This window comes from Chinchilla lanigera, unplaced genomic scaffold (assembly GCF_000276665.1).
Source record: "Chinchilla lanigera isolate Chin_1 unplaced genomic scaffold, ChiLan1.0 scaffold00037, whole genome shotgun sequence".
NCBI lineage: Eukaryota > Metazoa > Chordata > Mammalia > Rodentia > Chinchillidae > Chinchilla > Chinchilla lanigera.
Window position 1 is genome coordinate 15,155,659 of NW_004955438.1, and position 19,386 is coordinate 15,175,044.

Here is a 19,386-nt window from a genome sequence, read left to right on the forward strand (position 1 = left end):
ACTGTGTGGCATTTTAAGCTGCCAGGTTGGCAATAACTTGTTACACGGCAAAGGAAACCAACACAGATCCTGGCTGCCACCTGGAAGTGAGGATACCTGCAGAAGGCAGGAGATGCGGCAGTTTTGACCAGTGTAAACAGAGTGCCGCTGAGTCCTGACAGTAAGAAAAGGAAGCAAGAACGCAGAGTGGAGAGCAACAGGAAGCGTGACTGGCTCTGGGGAACCACCTGGTGCTAGGTATACAGTAGATTTGGTCAGACAAAGTCCATCAAGCTGCTAACTTACAGATATGAATACTGATGGCACAGACCAAGGATGGCACGATCACACCAGGCTTCTCTACAGCCACTGCAGCCCATTACCTGGGGACAACTACCTCTGTGCCATACCCAAAGGGACTACAGAATCCAGAGGCTCGTTTGACTCTGGACTGACACACGATGGCATCCAGACGCACCTGCACCCATGCCCAGGAGAGACCAGCAGGCCCATCCAAGGCTCCATGAGTCAGAACTTGAGTCTTAGCACTTGGCCACCAAGACAGTGCTGGAGGAAGGACCCCTCCACAAAAGAACTGAAGTTACTTCTTTATGGCTGTTAAAAATTACTCAGAGGGGACCCTGGGCCTACTCAGCATCATCTCCCCCTTCCAGTTCCTCCTGAGATTGCTGTCCAAGCCCAAAACTTGTGGCTGATGGCCTCAAAGGCTGGCCTCTGCATTCACGCCTCCCACATCAAGGGCTGGATGAGGGCTGGGCAGCCTCTGACCCCTAAGGCCTGGCACTATGACGGATCTGGCAAGACTCTGGAGGGAGGTAACTGCTCTTCACTGTTCCCATGTACAGGCCACAGTTCTACACACTGCAGGAGAAGACAGCCTCCCCTCACAGGGCCACCCCACAAAGGTGGTCTTGGTGTCAGCTCCTTTATGCAGAGAGAAACTAGGACTCTGAGCACTTCAGTGCCTAGCCAGGGACCTCCCATTGAAAAAGTGGACCAGCAGGGATTTGGCTCCAGGGTCCTGGGTAGAGGATGGACTAGGAGGGCCTACTCTACTCTAGCTGGGCCAGAAGTACTCCACTGCATCTTCAGGAAGTGTTCCTTGAATCCTGGTAACCTGACAGAGGACTGTGGCCTGGCAGCTCCTAGGAGCGACCAGCACTGGCAAAGACCAAAGGGCCCTCAATCCAGTCCGTCTTCCCAGAGGGAGGAACAGCACCTAGGTCAAGGTCACACGGCAAGGCTTGCAAAGCCAAGGCTGCAGTTCCAGCTGCCTCTCCATCCACCCTGGCTCATCCTGGGCCACCCACCGCTGGACTAGCACCCAGCAACTGTTCCCAACCTGAGTAAGGTGAGCTCTCGCAAATGAGAGCTACACACCTCGTGAGAGAATATGTAAGTGACACAACCAGATGTCACAGTCCACAGAGGGAGGACCCACATGGCACAGAGAGAGGGGCGTGTGCAGAATCCTTAGCAGTGTCAGGGTGGCACGGCACTGGACACAAGAGGGCACGGTGGAGCCTAGAGAAGGAGGAGTGGGCCTTGCAGAGGAGGACTGATGGGCTCCAGCGCAGCTCCGCAGAGAGTGAGCCCTGCCCCAAGGAAGCCAGGGCCATGTGAGGATGACACGGCGAGCCATGCCAAGCAATGCTGTCTGGGCAGGACCACCAGCGGACCCTCTCGCAGGCCGCTGAAGCTACGAAGTGAGCCACTGTTGATGGCCTTGATGTCAACCAAGCCCAGGGCCAAGCACCGCCCCAGGAAAGGCCCTCCCAGCACCTCTCGAACACCTGCCCACTTGTCACACCTTCCCAAAGACCACAGGCCACAGACAGACCTGAGGGATCCACATAGGCCTGGGCGCCTTGGTGTAGCAGAGCGTGCCAGGCAGCTAGGATGGGCACAGGGCAGGAGCTAGAGGTTCATGCAGATAAGTCTTGGAGCTGGGCTCTCAAGAGTCAAGAAAGCTATGCCAGGATCCAGTCTATGCCAGGATGGGACCACCACGCCAGCCAAGCAGGGCGCCATTCCCAGTGTCTATCACTGAGCCTTGCAGTGTGCAGCTTGTGCAACAGGTGCTGGCAGTCAGCCAAGGCTTCTGCCTTCCGATCACTGGCAGACCATGACTTTTGGTCCAGCTGTATCTGGCTGGACCCAGTCCCGACACGAGGATCCTGAGACACTGCACGTTGAGACAAAGGCAGAGTCATGAAACTTGGGGCAAAGTCCTAGGACTGCCACCAACTCTGCATTTCTGAAAGTCACTTGAGTTACTTGTACGTCAGTTTTCCCATTTGTACCAGGAAGCTGTCAGAATTTATTCTTTCTCTTGCTCTTATGTTCTAGATTCTGTGATCCTGTGGTCTGATGAACACACCAAAAAAAGTTCTTGAGTCCTTGAACTGACACTGTTCTGCTCACTAGAGACCTCTGGGTTCAGCAGCCTGGGCCTGCTCTCCGCACTGCCTGCAGGCCACTGAAGCACACATTCACACGGGCTGCTGCAGGGAGCAAGAGGGACGAACACAAGGCCAGGTGCTGGCCACTAGCCCAGGCAAGACTGTCCCCTAAGGCTGTCCTCCCCTAAATCTTTCTCCTGGCTTTGGGCCTGGTATGCTGGGGGCATTTTCCTTACTACTTCTATTCACTCACTCATTTATTGGTACCAGGAAGTGAACTCAGGACCTTGTGCTTGCTAGGGTAAGTGCTATGCCGCTGAGCTGTATCCCCAGCCCTACTACTTCTTTTCTAACTTTGCTAAAATGGCTCCCTGGGAGAGTTGAGCTTCCGGTCAGCAGGCACTCTGGTCTTAATCCACCCTCATAGGTATTCTGGGGAGATCTCTAGAGCCTGAGCACCCAGGCTGGGGCCCCCCAGAGCATACAACACCACAACACCAGCCTGTCAGGTGTGTCTGTGTGCTGTGGCGTGTGTGTGTCTGTGTGTGCATGAGCACACACCCATGCATGTGTGAGCGTACGTGGCACTCACTCAGCTTCAGAACGGCCGCGTCATAGCTACCCTCATGGGGACTCCCAAGTGGCAGATGAGCTGAGGGGCTGAGTGGGGCTGCTGGGCAGGGAGTGTGGACAGAGGGATGCACAGGGTCAAAGGAACTATTCTGGCCATTAGGGAAAATGCAGGAGAGGTTACTGAGACCAAAGAGAGCATGCTGAATTACACAGGGTCACAGGCGTGGGCCAGGAGGAGAAAGGGCACTCCAAGCAAAAGGACAGCAAACGCAGAGGCTGGGGAGAGGGAGCCCAGCACACCCAGAGACCTGCCAGGGGTCTGGCATAGCTAGGGTAGACACAGATCTTAAGGAAGAAAGTTAAACTAAGGGTGCAGGCAGGAGAACAGCTGGAGACAGGCCAGCCAAGAAATCTGGACTTGATCCTAAAGCAACAGGGTCCTTGACGGGGTTTGGGGCGATCTTTGCATTAGAGTGACCAGTCCAGCAGTGTGCAAGGCCAGGGAATGGAGCTTGGAAGAGACATGCCTTGGCAGGGTGTCAGACCAATGCTGGCCTCAGGGGCCTGTGTGCTGGGCTTCACTGTTCCGAAAGGATTGATGGGCCGCCTTGACCTCCTGCACAATACCGTCTTTGTGATTTGGCAGGGCTGGCAAGAAGAAAATTACAACGCAATCTGTCCCAGGCCTATTTACTCCTCAGTCCTGTGGTTTAAACTCATGAGCTCAGGCTGGAGTGGTCAGACCCTGTCAGCACAGGGGTATAAAAGAGAAAGGAGCAAGGGGGCCCAAGTTCAAGGTCAGGCACGCTCAGCGAGACTCGCTAACCCTCCCTTGCTTGGGCATCCAACAGCAAAACCAACAGGGAAGACCAGGAGATTGCTAGGATCCTGGCGCCCTCCAACCTGCCAGGACTCCAGGCCAAAATAAACCAATTAGAAAGCGGTGGGAAATGGACCAGCACGTGGCAGGTGGGAGTGTAACTGGTATGGCTTCTACGGAGAGAAATCCAGCAACAGCCAAAATTAAGAATGTGCAAACTCAGCATTTCTACTCCTAAGTATTTACTCCCAGATCCGGCAATACGTACAGAGACGTACGTACCAGGGCAGTCACCATGGCACGTTACTAGAACATGATCAGAAATGTCCTAATGCCCATCAGGACAGAACTGGTCAGGAAAGGATGGCAGGGCCTTTAACACGCAGCTGTCAGGAGGACAAGGCAGCCTGCAATGACTAGCATGCCAGTGATTCCAAGGATCCCACACGAAAGACGTTTTAGTTGTCAAAGGAAGAACATCTGTGTCCCATACATAGGAACTCTGAAAAGGCTCAGGGCCACTGGAACCGGCGCTGCCTCCCAAGAGGGCAGCAGAAATGTGGACCACAAATGTCTTCGGCAATGCAACATGTGTCACCTAGTACAGGACTGCGGAGAGCTACCCAGGGATGCCACAGGGAAAGGCATATCTATGGACACCATCAGAATCACAAGGCCCATGTGGACTCACAGTTGCAAGCTGGAAGAAAGGTCGGCGAGACACTGGAGTGCTCAAGAAGGGTAAGGGACACTTCCTTGGAGTAGAAAGCTTTTAATAACCCACCATCATTCCGGCAGTAAATGGAATGATCACAGAGCAAAGGGCTCAGAAAGGACCAGGGGAAGTTGGAGCACCAGGCCCTGGCCACATATAACCCACACCACCAGCAGGGCAGAGGGAAGCTGCATTCCAGGTAGAGGAAGGTGCTAGCTAAGGTTGTGGGGCCTGAGCTGGAGTCTAAGCCCCAGAAAAACAAAAGGGGCCCCCTCGCTGTGTGGTTGTGTGCACTCATTCCAGGGCACAGGCACCCCCATCCCCAAGGCAGACATCTCCCACAACCATCCACCTAGGTCACCTTCTAGATGGACAGAGGCATCACATACCTGGCAGGCTCAGCTACCTGCAAAGAGCAGAATGAGCTGGGACTGGGAGAAGCATGTACTCCACGGGGAGAAGCTGCTCTTCAAGAGCTGGTACAAAAGCCTGTGAAAAATGTCACCCTGGCCAAAACTTAACCTTGAGGGCTACGGAGGCGCTGGATGGAAGCTGAATGCTGTTGTTCTGAGTCAAGTAATCTCTCCTTTCCTTCCTGACCCTTTACTGAAATAATGCCTCCCTTTTTGTCCCCGGATCTTGGCACCAAACTTCTAAGCCTATTCTGTCTCCCCTCGGTGAGAGGTAGGCCTGGCACCTGGCTGGGGTTGCTCACCTAAGAGATGTCACAGACCCTCCGTGCTGGTGCCACAGTACTTGTTGCCTCCTCTGGGCAACTAGGGAAAACAGAGACCACACATGGCCTGCAGGACCAGGAAGGGACGCGGAGAAGGCACCACCTCACAGGAGAGAAGAGAAGCTGGGATTTCCACCCATGGATCACAGGCTATCGGGGGGAGAGGGGTCTCAGTGGTCACCTGGTCCCAGGTCACATTGAGTGTGGCTCCCCTACTCCCTGCAGCAGCCCCTCATTCCCCTCACCTTGCAAGCACCTGCTCAGGGGAGCCTGCAGAGCACCCCACCACCACCACATGTGGCTCTCAGGCAGCTTTCCTACATCCGGGCCAAATCCTTGCTAGCCCTGCGTCTGACAGTCAGTTCTCAAAGAATACAGAGACTTCTCGGTGGCCACAGCCTCCTTGCCCTCTTCACCCAGAGCTTGGCCATGCCAGGACTCAGCTTCTATATTAGAATCCCAGGGAGGAGGGGGCCTTGGAATCACATGGTCTGCACTGCTGCTGGACTCTAGAACTACCAGAGGCCACTCGGGCCAGAGGATTCTGGGCTCCTTGGCCTCTGCCTGCAGCCACCCTGGCCTTCCAGTTTCCAGCAGCTCTGGCTGTGTGAGGGGACAGTCTGCTCCCTGCCAGATGCCTCTGGCCCTAGCACAAGGCACTGCAGACAGATCTGATGCTGCACACTCTAATCTAAACAGTGGGAGAGTTCAGAGGTGGACGCTGTCCTGCCACTGGTCCCTGCTACAGGCAGGCTCTTTTCCTCCTCGGGGAGCTTGGGAACTAGAAAATGGTACTCTGGTTCAACTCAAGGTCATCAGAGCGAGCTCATCTATCCTCAAAGACCTGCCCAGGGTTCCTTAGAAGCCCCTGCCTTACCTCCGGACTGATGTGGACATGCTCCCCCGGCCCCTGTGCTCAGCTGCACGGGATCACCCTGAGCCCTCGGGCCTCCATGCCCTGTCCTCTGAAGGGCCTGGAAGACACTGGGCCCTCCATCTGCTCCCATCTCCCCTCACTTCTGGGACAGGCTCTGTGCTATCCTTTCAGGCCTCATCTCAAGTGTCAACTCCTCAGGGAGGATCAGTGACAAGAGTGTCCCTGGTTTGGAAAGGAAGCCTTGATTTGTTTTCTCCTGGTATAATTGGGGCTGGGCTACTTTCTGTTCTATTTACTTGCATTTAGTGTACACGATCCTTGTTCTCCAAAGTGTGCACTGGAGCACACACTCAACACAAACAACTCCAGGGACTATGTCCACCTGATCCGCCTTATTTGCTGCATTTGCAATGTGATTCTGGGCACATAATAAGTGCCCAATTAAGATTTGGGTTGAATGAATGATTGCATGAACCAAACAGTTTTTAATGAGTAAGCTCGCTGATCAATGCAGAGACTGATCGGACAGATCAGGGCTGGATGTAGAGGTGTGAGGCCAGGAGATGTGGAGGCCCGAGGCACAGGGCACGGGCCCTCACAGGTACGGATGTGCAAGGAGGGCCTAGCGGATGACCTCATGCCTCACTCTATGTAGTCCCACAGGATCAAGGTCAGCAGAGGACCAGCATGTAGTCTGCCTGGAGGTGGCTATGTGATCTGTTACATGAGGTCAAAGGAAGCCACAGTGGACTTCACTGTAGCATGCAGCCCGCATCGGTGGCACAGAAATGAGTTGGGAAGTCATGTCCTCAAAACATCCAGGAGAACGGAAAACGAGGTGCCCTTTCTGCTGCAGGTGGTGCTGATGAAAAGAAGCCCACAAGGCTACAGTCCTCCTGAAGTCCCAGTCGCTAAACTCCAGATGCCAGGCCAGCGTGGCCTCAGTGTCTACGCTTACTCACAGGAAGGACTTTCCTGACACCACTGGTCTCTCAACGCTGCTGAAGCCATCTCTTAAGAAATGCGGTGGCGCCCAGCCAGGGAGGACTACTCACCCCTGGACATCTGCCAGTATCCGCAGAGACTTTTGGTCATCACACTAGGGTTGTGGTGAGGGGCACTCCTGGCATCTAAGTAGAGGCCAGGCAGGCCACTCGACATCCTGGATGGCACAGGACAGGTCCTAACACCACAAAATAACCTAGCCCAAGATGTAAACAGTACAGAGGCTGAGAAATCTTAACCTGTATAGAAGTCTCTCCTACAACTGTGGAGAATGTAGATTAATAAACATTTGCATTTCTAAAGCTCCACAAGCCCCAAACTCTGAGCTGAATGAACCTGATCTACATGCACACAGGGGGCCAGGGCCAGCGTGCCACTCAGGCTCCCGCTTCCAGCTGCCCACCGTCTGGGCTGTACAGAGACCAGCCCGGCTGCTGGGTGGAAACAGAGTTGCAGGTCCGCCTGGAACCCAGGCTTCCTTTCCACACGGGAAATGTGTGCAATCAGCTATCAGCACCAAAAAGTACCACCCTCTCTCCTGTGACAGAAAGAGCAATTCCCGGCCACCCACTGTGGGCCTGGCCCAGTCTCGGCACACAATGGGCTGATTGTGTGGCTGTCTCCACCACGGGAGGAGTGGCCTTGTGACCCAGAGCAGCAGTTATCTCAAGGCTGACCTCATGGTCACCCAGGATGGGGTCTGTTCCTCTGGGACTGGGATGTGGCCAATTCTGCCTCCTCTGGCATCTGCTGAACCACATTGTGTCACTGCATGGTGCCATCTGGGTCAGAGGCAGTCTCAGATAACAACCTCCTCCTCAAGTGACCCTAGACAAGGACCGAGACAGGGTGGGCCACATGGGACTTGCTCAGCCAGAGGTCTTGTGCGGCTCAGTGGGGACAGCATGAACCTCTCACTGGGACCTGCAGCCCTCGCACTAACCACCAGCCCCTCATGTGAAGCGGACAGAAGCTCACTAGAGTCTGCGCTGTTAGGTAAACACTTGTGGGTTTAGATGCTGCCTGCCTTATCCTGGGTTCCAAGCCTCAGAACAACAGAAGCCTTTGTTCCTCCCGTGTCCTCTCCATCTCCCCACCAGCACAGCACACAGCCCATGCCTGCAGCTGCTCAGGGAGCACCTGGAGCTGACAGCACGGCTCCACCCAACGGTGCAATCACTGGGAGCCCCAGAGCGAGGCCCTGGGGGCGACACCCAGGATGGTTCCCAATGTCAATGTCTCACACGCCATCCAGCATGTGCCCCACGCCACAGGCAAGGTGACATGACCCAAGAGGGCTGGCTGGTAAGGGGCAGAGCTGCTGCCCTCCCTGCCCCTTGGGCTAAGTTAGTCCATGTTTCCACTGCCCCATCTCAGGCACGCTGCTCACCAAGGACACATTCATAATCACTGCCTTACTGATTCCAATTACAACTGAGAACACTAAAGTCCCCGGGGCCACAGATAAGGCTCAGAGCAGCGCCAATGCCACTGTGATGACCACAGCGTCAGCTGTGTGACCAAGTGCTCCTGAGTGCCGGGCCTGTGTGGAGTGGTCTGTGTGCACCACCTCACCTCGGGTGCTTCAGGTGAGTAGTCAGCGCTTACACACACACGTGCACACAGGTGTAACACACTCACGCACGGCACTCACTCCAGGTGCCGTTATAAGGGCATCACACACGTTCATTCATTTAACGCTCTTAGCAACACTAGGAAGTATTTTAATTTTTTAAGAAAAGCGGGGGCTGGGGATTTAGCTCAGCGGCAAAAGGGCCTGCCTGGCAAGTGCAAGGTCGTGAGTTCGGTTCCCGGTACCGGAGAAAAACAAAAAAAAAAAAAAAGAAAAGAAAAGGGAACTGCGCAGTACTTGTCCCCGGTCTGCAGGGAATACGACTTTCCCTACCCCTGTAGTCCACTGTAGGGCCGGACACGCCAGTGCAGTATGAGAGTCCATGTCACTGTGGGTCACTTTGCTTTCCTGTCTCCCAGCCACGGCAACCTGTCAGACTGCTCAGTTATCCTGGGTCCCGGGCACCCGGCACAGCTACAGAGCTGAGGCTCAAGCCAGACACCAGGCAGCAGTGGGGTCCCGGAGCTGCTTGCTCCAACACCAAAGCCTGGCCTCGCTCAACCAGCCAGCAGGAAGGCTGTGAAGGTCCTGCCCTCCACCGGCCTCCACAGGAGGCTGAGCCTGTGGCTCTGCGGGAGAACCAGGCCACATCCTCCCTGCCTGGGCCCAGCCCACTGGCTCCCTGTCCCCTGGCTGGGGGCCACTGGAGGGAGACTAAATGTCACTGATAAAGAGGTGTCACTGATAAAGAGCCAGTGCTGTCCAGTGTGTGCTCTCTGCCTCCTTGGGGACAAGGAGAGCACTCCCTTCCCAGACCTGTTTTATGCAAGTAAACACCACGAACCGGGAGAGGAGTGGGGCTTTGCCCTGTCACAGTTGGGAGAGGGGATGCTCAAGACCGCAGGACACCTAGGGCTGAGGATAGGCAGGGGCCCCACCGGGCCCTCAAGTCATGAGCTCCCTCTTCATCTGGGAAATGCCCAGCTTGATGACTAAGATGTCCCCACCTGCTCAGAGTTCATCTAGCCCTGGTAACTTCCGTCCCCTCCCGCAGGGCCTCTTTGCCAATCAGCTACTCTTATTGCTATCATCCTGTTCCCTTGATCCCTCTGCAGGAGAAAGTTCAAGCTCCACAGTCTGGCATGAAATCACGCCGGGATCTGGCCTGCCACACCTCCTTCCATCCCTGCTGGTTCCTTCAGACACCCACACATGCCCGTGAGCCTGTGCCTTCTGCCTCGTAAACCCTCACTGCCTGCTCGCTCTCCTAGCTGCCCTGGTACTTTGCCCCTGGCCCATAGGGTACCCCGCATAAGGCTCACCCAGCACAAGGCAGCACTCTACATGCACCTATGACAAGCACACGGGCACCCTGGGCAACAATGCGAACATCACGGAACAGATGCACCCCCACCCCTGCCCAGAGGGGGCAGGGGGGCAGGCAATAGGAACTGATAAGGAACTATGACTTTCCAAATATGTGAAGAAAAGGAGCAATGTCAGAAAGGCAGAGGACAGGAGCTGTGCCTCATGATCACAGAAAATGCTTCCTGGGATTGCCCCCCCCCCCCGCCCCACCCTGGCAGGGGGCGCTGAAGGAACTGTTACACAAAGGCACTGGGGTGAGCAACCGCAGGCTTAAGCAGCTGCTGTGGGAGGGTCAGCGTGTCCAGGAAGGGACAGCTGGGGCAGAATGAGGCTGAGGAGAGAGACAGCCATCAGGTCACTCAGACCTATGGGACATGTTAATGATCATGGCATTTAGTTCCACAACAGTGAAAAGTGCGCAGCAGTCCATACTACGACAGCGCTGTTTTCCTGACTCATCCCTCTGGGCTCTGAGGGCCATTCCCAGAGCCCTGGTCTGCCCTCCGGGGGGAGCTCATGTGGATGGCACTCAGCACTATGGAGGAAGCTGTCCCTGGAGAACGTGTTCAGAGGGGCAGTCCCGGAACACCAGGGACAATTAATGTCCTTTCATCTGATCAAAACAGGAGAAGAGGCTGTGTAGATTCCACTCAGGGAAAATCCCTCCGGACTAAGACCACCACAACCCCACTAGGCTACGTCTGCAGAAGAGAGAGCAGCAGGAGGCCATCCCTCCCACCTGACAAAGCACTGGGAGCAACAGCAAGGAGAAGGTGCCCAATGCTCTCCTGAAAAGCTGCTTAAGGAGCCAGGAGGCCCCTGGGGTTCTGGCCAGCCCCATGCACCCCCATGGGCACGGTCCTTGAGGGACCTTTGCCCACATCTGTGCACTGATAACCAAATCTCAGGCAGAGCCGGCTGGCACCAAGCTGCTGGCTCCAAATGAACCTTGGAGCAGAAAAACAACTGAATCATCCCAAGGACTATCCAAGTCAAGTCACTGTGAGGCTAATCCAAACGCAAAAAAGCAAAGCAAAGCAAAACAAAACAACAGCATGGGGATGGCTTCCATGGCAACCAGTCTGAATGATCTATAATATGCCCAGGCCCACACCCTCCCACCTGGGCAGCCAGAAGGAAGCACGGCCACTCAGCTCAGGGTTCCTCCTGCCACTGGGGACACGGGTCTATGGAGACATCCCACTGTGGGGCGTTCCGGAGCTCTCAGGAGTGGCTCAGAAACTCACCTTTTCCCATGCATACCACCTCCAAATACTTCCCCGAAGACCTCAACACAGCCTTGGGAAGACCCTTCCCGCAGCGGCAGACCACCTGAACTGTTCTACTCACAACAAAATGCAGGACGGGCTGCTTTGCAAACTCCAGCTCCAGGCTATGCTTCCCACCTTTGAAATGGATATGCCACTGACTGACATCCCTGTCCCTCCAAGTCCCCAGACCTCAGTAATGCCTCCTTGTTAATATCCCAAGGATAAAAATTAAAACAATCTGAAGACAAAGGGCACGGTCAAGGTCAAGTGTCAGAGGTCAAAGGTCAAAGTCTACACGGCCTAGTTCTGAGCCTATACCTCCCCTATCTATGCAGAGGGAGACGCCCAGGTCAGCAAGGACAGCACCATGCCTGGTGGCAGACAGAAGTTCTTCCAGGCCCTCACCGTGCAGTGTCCCCCCTCCTCCCCGGCCAGCCCCTGCTTGTCTGCTCTCCCCCTGGGGCCTCTGGAAAGCACAGCCTGGCACACTTTTCCCCAAAGAATTGTTCTTTTCACAAAGGCGGAAGCTTCCTGGACTTATCAGATATCTGGCTTCTTACTGCAATGAAAATTTATCCCAGAAGTAAGGGGGGCTGGAAGGTTATCGTGAGGTCAGCACCCCTGCCTGCGGCCAAATCAGTGTGTGACCTGGACGGGACACACTCAGGGAACCAGCCAAGACCCTCCCTGGGAAACGCACCCAGTGGCTGGCAGTCTTAAGCCACACGTCCCCGTCCCCTCTGACATGCACACTCTGAACATTTTCTTCTGCCCAGAGCAGGAACAAGGGGAATCACCTGGGGTTCTGAACATGTCCGCAGCCACCACCCAGGGATAGCTGTCCCACAACTCCTGGGGCACCAGGACTAGCTAGGTGTGACACCTTCATAGAAAGATGGCACTGTTCTAACAGAGGGAGCTGTGGAACCCATACTGGAAGCCCAGCAGCAGGAAGAGCTGTGAGCCCTCAGCACGCACCAGCCACTGCACGTGTATGGTCCTGACAAACACAGGCATCTCACTTTAATGACAACAAAATTGTCATGTGAGTTGGGTATGGGTTGTGAGGCTGGGTCAATCTCCCTGTCTGGGGAGACTGGAGGGGGATAGCGAGGTTCACCCAGTGCAGGTTCAAATCCCACCTCACTGCCTCCTAATTATGGAGACTTGAGCAAGCTGCCCAATCTTCCTGCACCTGTTTCCTCACCCATACGGGGGCGTCAGAAAATCTTATTGCTCAGTAGGCATATGAGTTAATATTTATAAAGTACTTTACAACAGGGCTTGGCACGTCATGACTGCCCTGCAAATGTTTCCGGCTATAATAATGATTACTATCATTACACAATGCCCAGCCTGCCCAAATAGCTCAGCAGGGTCCTCACAGAGCTACCATCCTTCCATTTATTCCATGGGAATCCCTGCCCCAAAGGTCTCGGCAGCTCCCCAGAGAGCATCACCAGATACACCAGACATGTGGCAGCCTCCTGGAGAAGGCACGGTGGCACGGTGGCACGGATATGGGCAGACCAGGCATGCGGAAGGGCACTGCTTTAGTGGTTGCCAACTAAGGCTGCACCATGATGGTGACGGGGCAGGGGCCCAAGAAGGCAGAGGAACCACACTGTGGGATGGAGCAGTGGGTCCCCTGAGAAAGTCAAGACGGAATCCTGGCTCTGCAGGTCCCTGTGGAGACCCTGCACATACTCCTGACCAGCCTCAGTTTCCTGAGGGTACACAAAACAAGACAGGCAAGTCCTGCCAAGAGGCTGTAGAAATTAAATAGGTACAGGGGTGCGTGAGTGCTTCTCAGGCTGACCTTCTATGGGACAGGGGCCCAGTATGCAATCAACCAGGCAAATATTTCCTGTTTCCTCCGCCCAAACCCCGGTACCTAGAGAGCTCCCAGCGCACAGGCAGAACTCCGCAAGTACAATGTGGATCTCCAGGGAGCACTTTGCTGGGGCCGGGCATGATGATAGCACTCAACATCATCATTCATCTGCCCCTTCCAAACGGCCAGGAGATTTTCCTGTGACTCCCACCCACTTTACAAGTAAGAAAGCTGAGGCTCCAAGAAGTAACAGAGAACCATACCCATGGATTTCCCATGGCCTCAGCACCATGAGAAAAGACAGCCCAGCAAGTGAGAGGGGCTCTGGGCTGCTGGCAGGGCAGAGGCCTTAGAGGGCATGCATGACACGGGGACACCTCCCCACCCCACTCCAGCTCCACCACCACCAGGACCAGCGGCCTGGAGCAGTTGCAAATGATCAAGGGCCACTCTTGGGCGGCAAACAGGATTCTGCAACAGAGAGCTGGCCCAGGAAGCAGGCGAGAGCCACTGGGAAGTGAGGGAGGCCAAGGCCTATGGCTCTCACTGCGTGGGAAAGAAGAGCACTGTCAGCAGCACAGCTACTGTGCGACAAGAGCCCCTTTGTCCTGACGGAGAGAAACGGCTGCCAAGCCCCAGTTATCACACTGAAGTGCTAACTCAGGCACCCCTGTCCCTCCAGGAAGGCCTGGGGAACAGCCACTATTCCGGTTGCATTTTTGCTGATAATATGACTTTGTCTTTCATGACCCTGAGCTGATTCCCAGAAGAATCACATCTGTCCACAAAAGCAAACACACAGTGAAGGCCAGTGGAGGTGGCGGTGGTAGTGGCTGCCCCACGTGAAAACCCCAAGGGGGCCAGTGAGTCACTGTGGGGTCAGAACCGGGAGGCTGCCGAGGAAATGGGTGAGCGGACTCAATACAACATCTCAAGCCACGTTCAGCAAGAAACCCATAAGGCCACGGCAACAAGCAGAGAGGGAGGGTTCTCCATCACGGCATGACTCAGTTCAAGGCTCTCAGGGTTCCCTTGCTCTAAGCACAGCAAAAGGGTCTCATCCCAGTACCAAGTCAGAGCCACTGGTCAGGGCTGAGCATCCCTGTGCTGAGGAGGTGGCAGCCACATCCGGATGCACAGGGATCTGACCACATCCACATGAGCTGGGTGGCAGAGGTGTCACACACCCTGGACGTCTGTGCTATGAGACTGAGGCCTCTCGTGCAGAGAAGCACGCGCCAGGAAGCCATGTCTTGCCAGTGGCAGGACCACTTCTGTGGACATATTGAGACAGTAGCTACAGCTCCGTCTGTAGCTTACGGCAATTCCCAGGCCTCCCCTCTGCCTCCTGCAGGTCCCACAGCCAGCAGCCGGTCTTCACTCACCTGGAACCTGTGCACCAGCTCCAGGGACTGGCTGTCATTCTGGTCAGCTTCGAGGATGACATCGGTCAGCTTGTGGATGATGACGTCCAAAGGGCCTTGCTCCTCAATCGGCCGGCTAAGATTCAGCTGTGAGGCAGGAACAAAGATGAGGGCAACACCTTTAGCACCTGCATCTGCTGCCCCTTCTACAGACACAACCCTGAGCCCCCATGGACCCTCATGCCTGCAGCACATGGGGAGAAGACAGCACCCCAGGCTCTCCACCAGGGCAGGACAGTTCAAGAGCCCTTCGGGGTTCCCCTGCTCCAAGTGCAAAACCAAATCCCTTCATCGCCCTTGTGCAAAATGCTGGCAGGAATGACAGCTCGTCTCTTCCCTAACTCTTTGATGGCAGGGCCCACATGGTCTCCATACCCCATGTCACCCAGGAGCAGAAAACATATAAGCAAGCAATGCTATAAGACAGTTGTATAAAGAAAGCATTTACTGACTATATCTCATCTGCCCAACAACCTAGGGAAACTGGGCTCAGAAATGTTAAATAAAATGACCTTGAATCTGAGTGAATACTCTTTTCTATGAAAGCACAAGAAGGCTCAGCAAAGCTGTGGTCCTGGAAAATCTAGGAGCTGTTGCCTCGAGAACCCAGCCAGACCTGCACTGGGCTGAGCTGTGGACTCATCATGAACCGCAGAGAAGGGCAGGGCCGCCTGCACTCAGGGTAGTGCTTGTCACGCTGCTCCACGGAGGAGTGTGCTGATTTTTTTTGAAGAACCCGAGTTGGGGAGATCAGGCCCCAAGGGAGCCAGAGCTGCTGGCTGATAGTCGGCATCACCTGATCCCAAGCCAGGAACACCTGCCAACAGCCAGGGCAGCCTGACACCACGCTTCCTGAACGGCCAGATGTCTGCCGCCAGCTCATGGCCACAACACCTGCAAGGCCTGTCCCATGGAGGCTGCGGCGCCAGCCCGGCACCTGGCTGACCCCCCGCATGGCCTCAGCAGAGGCCAGAAAAGGCCATGAGCCCCACCCCACCTCATCCCTGCCCAACTGCACCTCCCTCCAGGATTCAAGGCTTTCTCTCCATTGTCAGCAAAGACATCCCATGACAGCTGCAAATGATCACTCCAAGCAGGCACAGTGCTCAGAGTTTACGTGTGTTCGTGCTGTTTTATTTCCAACCACTGTGAGAAACAATTTAACAATGAGAAGAGTGGAGAACGGAGACCTAACACCTCCCTGGGACCTCAGTAAGAGGAAGCAGAAGAGCTAGGATGTAAATTGGGACCTAACACGGCGCTGGGCGTTCAGTCTGTCCACCCACCCCAGGTCCCTTCTCTGGCCCGGTGCCCACTCGGTGTCCTGGGAGGCCGCGTCACTGACTGAGTCGGGACAACCAGGGGCAGAAGATGGGAGGCAGGGAGCAGCTGGCTGTGTATTCCGCTGTCTTCACGCTTCTCGTGCTCCCCCAGCCCCGCCACCTGTTGTATTTCTGGCGGCAGCCACAGCCCCTCTCCCAAGACAGCTCTCTCCATGGCTCCAGTTACACTTCTGGTCCCCTCATCCCCCAGGCCTCGGGTGGTGCCAGCGCACCACACTTGTTCACCCTGGGGCACGTTGTTCCTTGTGGGTCCTCAGGCTCTGCCCATACCTGGGCACACATAGAGGCTAATTTTAACTCTTTTCAGAATGTACCAGTTCTTTCCTGCTCATCTTCACTCCTCTTTTTTGCTGTTCGCCAGGGAAAATGGTAAGGCATCTCCCCTATTTAAGGGGACAAAAATAAACCCAGAGACCTCACACGCAGACTGAAGAATATGCTTCTCTCCCCATGGTGACGAGGCTGTGTATGATACAAAACAAAACAGCAAGACCCAGATGGCTGAGGCCTGACCGTCCCTTCTAGGGCCCTGGGTGAGGACAAGAGGTGGCATGTCCCAAATGTCTTCCTGAGACCTGAGCACAGGCGCTGGGGACAACCTTCTCCCTTCCCAGACCAGGACACCCCGAGAACCCGGGATGGAAAACCGACAACCAAACCAAGCAACAGGAAGCAGAGTCCCTGCGGCAGCTCTTGCCCAGTTGTGAGCTGACCTGGGTTTGCCATGCCTTGGGCCTCAGTTTCCCCTCAAGTAGAAAGGGAAAACTTCAGGGGCCTTTCTGGCTCAATTTGCAGACTCTATATTACAGTACATTCGGATCCAACCCCTTTTCCCCAAAGAAAAGCAGAATCCGAAGGAAGGTAGAGAAGTCAGTGGAAAGAGAGACAAGGGGGGATCCTTAAGGTGCCACAGGTGCCAATCCTTCCTGCTGTACTCCACTATGACAGGCACTGCACCCGGAGGCCAATATTTTCAGACCAAGACTGTTATAAACACAGTAAAAAGGGGCACAAACCACAGGGCTGACACACCACACCTGTTCCCCACGTCTCCAAAGACAACTCCCCAGGTCTCCCTGTAGCACTGGAGACAGAAATCAGCCTTAGAGGCATGGTGACACACACGTGTAATCCCAGCACTCAGGAGGCTGAGGCAGGAAGACCACCATGAGTTTGAGGCCAGCCTGAGCTATGCAGTAAGTTCAAGACCAGTCTGAAATACATAGTGAGACCTTGTCTCAAAAACCCCAAAGAAAAGAAAGATTATCAGTGAGGGAGGAGCCAGGGTTCCCCTGAGGATTTGGGAAGGAGGTGACACCTCTGGTATCAGCCTAAGGCATGCAGACCTGACAACCATAGGCTGTTTGGAAAATAAACTCTCTGTGTTCCTGGCCACACTGCTGAAGGTAAACAGTTGAGATCTGGAAGCTGGCCACTTTTCTCTGTGTATTTTCCAAGCATTTTTATGCCAGTAAAGCCCTTTCATAAGAACAGCAACTCGGGACATGCACCAGGCCCAGCCAGTCTCTGGCTGCCTCTCTGCTGTAGCATCTTTGCAGGCCAGAAATGGGCTGCTGTGCCTCTAACGGCTCTTCAGGCACCTCATTTTCCCAAGTGGCCAGATGTGACAACTCACTCTGAAAGACTGTTCCACTGAAAACCTCACAGGAGCCTTAGTCTCCTCACTGGCTGGAAAGGAGGAGGCCAGGCCTCCATGTGGGCAGACAGCGTGTCATGGGAGAGGGAGCACGCCTGCAGGGGAGGGGACCCTAGAAGCTGGGTGGCTGCAGGGGAGGGGACACTAGGCGAAGGATGCTCCAGAAGAGGGGATACTACAGAGGTCTCCAGACGGGACGGGCTGGGGATGAGGGCCCTAAGCAACCGACTCAAGTTTGTCATTCTGTGTTTCTGACCATACTCTGCCCCCAGGAAAGAGAACACTTCCAGGGACTTCTTGTTCTCTTCGGGAGCAGGGATCCGATTCATCCCTCCCGGCAAGGAGTGAGGATGTCTCGATGAAAGGGCCGCCCGCTGAGGCCAGAGGAGGTCCGTGGGCACTCTGTTTTCAAGTCACGCCATCCTGTGAGGCCAATGCTAGACGCTGCTCTGTGCAGCGTGCAAGGTTCAGAATTTGGAAGAGAACAAGGGGCCAGTGTTTCCTCAGTCACAAAGCAGCAAGGCTGCGGGGAGAGGGGTGCCGGGAGGAGATGGGACAAAGGCCTGCCAACTCCAGTGGCCCAGGAGTGACCTCTGACTTCCAAAATGATTAACCCAATCATGCCCAACCATTAAGCAAGGTGAGCCCAGCCAACATTATCACCTGTCCCCTGTACCTGGAACCGGGGAGGGGCAGGGGCAACAGGCCGGGAGGCCACCCAGCCCTACTGTGTCTCAGCTGAAGAAAGTCATTTAACCATTCCACACCAATTTCCACATTCACAAAATGAGGACACAAGTGACTCCTCCCCACACCTCACAGGGCTGTTTGATTCTAAGAGCAAAAGGTCAATTTTCCCACTTCTCAACTCCCCCTTCCCCAACAGGAAGCATTTATGACCCTCATCTCACCTACACGCCCAGGTGCCTCCCTCCAGGATTGCATCACGACTTCCAAATACACAGCCACTTCTTTAACTCACTGTGTCCACGGGATTGGGGCAACTGCCTCGCACCCCGTGCTGCGGCTGCTCATCGCCCCTGGCTTTGGAGCCCTCGCCACCAAGCCTGCGGCATCACAGAATTGAGGAAGTACAGGGCTGCTGCACAAAACCTAGTTTCCTGAACAGCCCACACAGGCTCTGGGGCTCACAAAGCTGCAACTAGGAGTGAGGGGCCAGGGCGCCTGCAGGGCTGGCACCTTCTCAGAACCCTGACTTCATCTCTGAAGCACGAAGCCTCACCAGCAGAGCTCTGGTAACTCCAGTGGCCCCAGGGTGACCTTAGGGCCAAAGCTCTTGCACGCTTACTCCGTGCCAGGCTCTGCTCTGAACCTGTGGCATTCAGGGACTCCTGCAATTCTCAGGACAGTCTGAGGCAGAGCCCGTGAGAGGGGCAGAGCAATTAAATGAGGCCAGGAGGCCTCAAAGCTTCACATGCGTTATTACTAGTACCTCACACTCAATAAATGTCAGCTATGGTATTTCCCTCTCCTTGCTAGTCACATTCCTACTGGTGAGGGAACCTCCCTGGGGTTGTGCCAATGACAGCCCAACACAGGCCAGAACATGAATCTGCACAGCTTTGGTTGCTTCTACTGGCTGACAGTAAAGGCCTCAAAGTGCACGCTGCCACACCAAAACTTGCAGTCTTCGTCATCCTTGGGGATGACAACCAGCCTTTCTGAAGTGCTTATGTTGGGCTATATGCTGTGGAACGAACTGACTCTATGGGGCACAGATAAGGAAACAGAGTCACGGGGATTTAATGACATACCCGAGGGCGTGGA

At 55.0% G+C, this 19,386-nt stretch overlaps 1 protein-coding gene across 3 annotated transcripts in view; it reads right to left on the bottom strand.

Annotated features, from left to right (window-relative positions):
* The window catches only part of Itpk1 (inositol-tetrakisphosphate 1-kinase), a 149,739-nt gene that overhangs the window by 47,667 nt on the left and 82,686 nt on the right, over window positions 1–19,386 (bottom strand). For all 3 annotated transcript variants that reach the window (XM_013517236.1, XM_005390340.2, XM_013517237.1), the window contains one exon: window positions 14,560–14,685. In XM_013517236.1, the coding sequence (XP_013372690.1) occupies window positions 14,560–14,685 (126 nt within the window). The remainder of the gene's footprint in view (window positions 1–14,559; window positions 14,686–19,386) is intronic.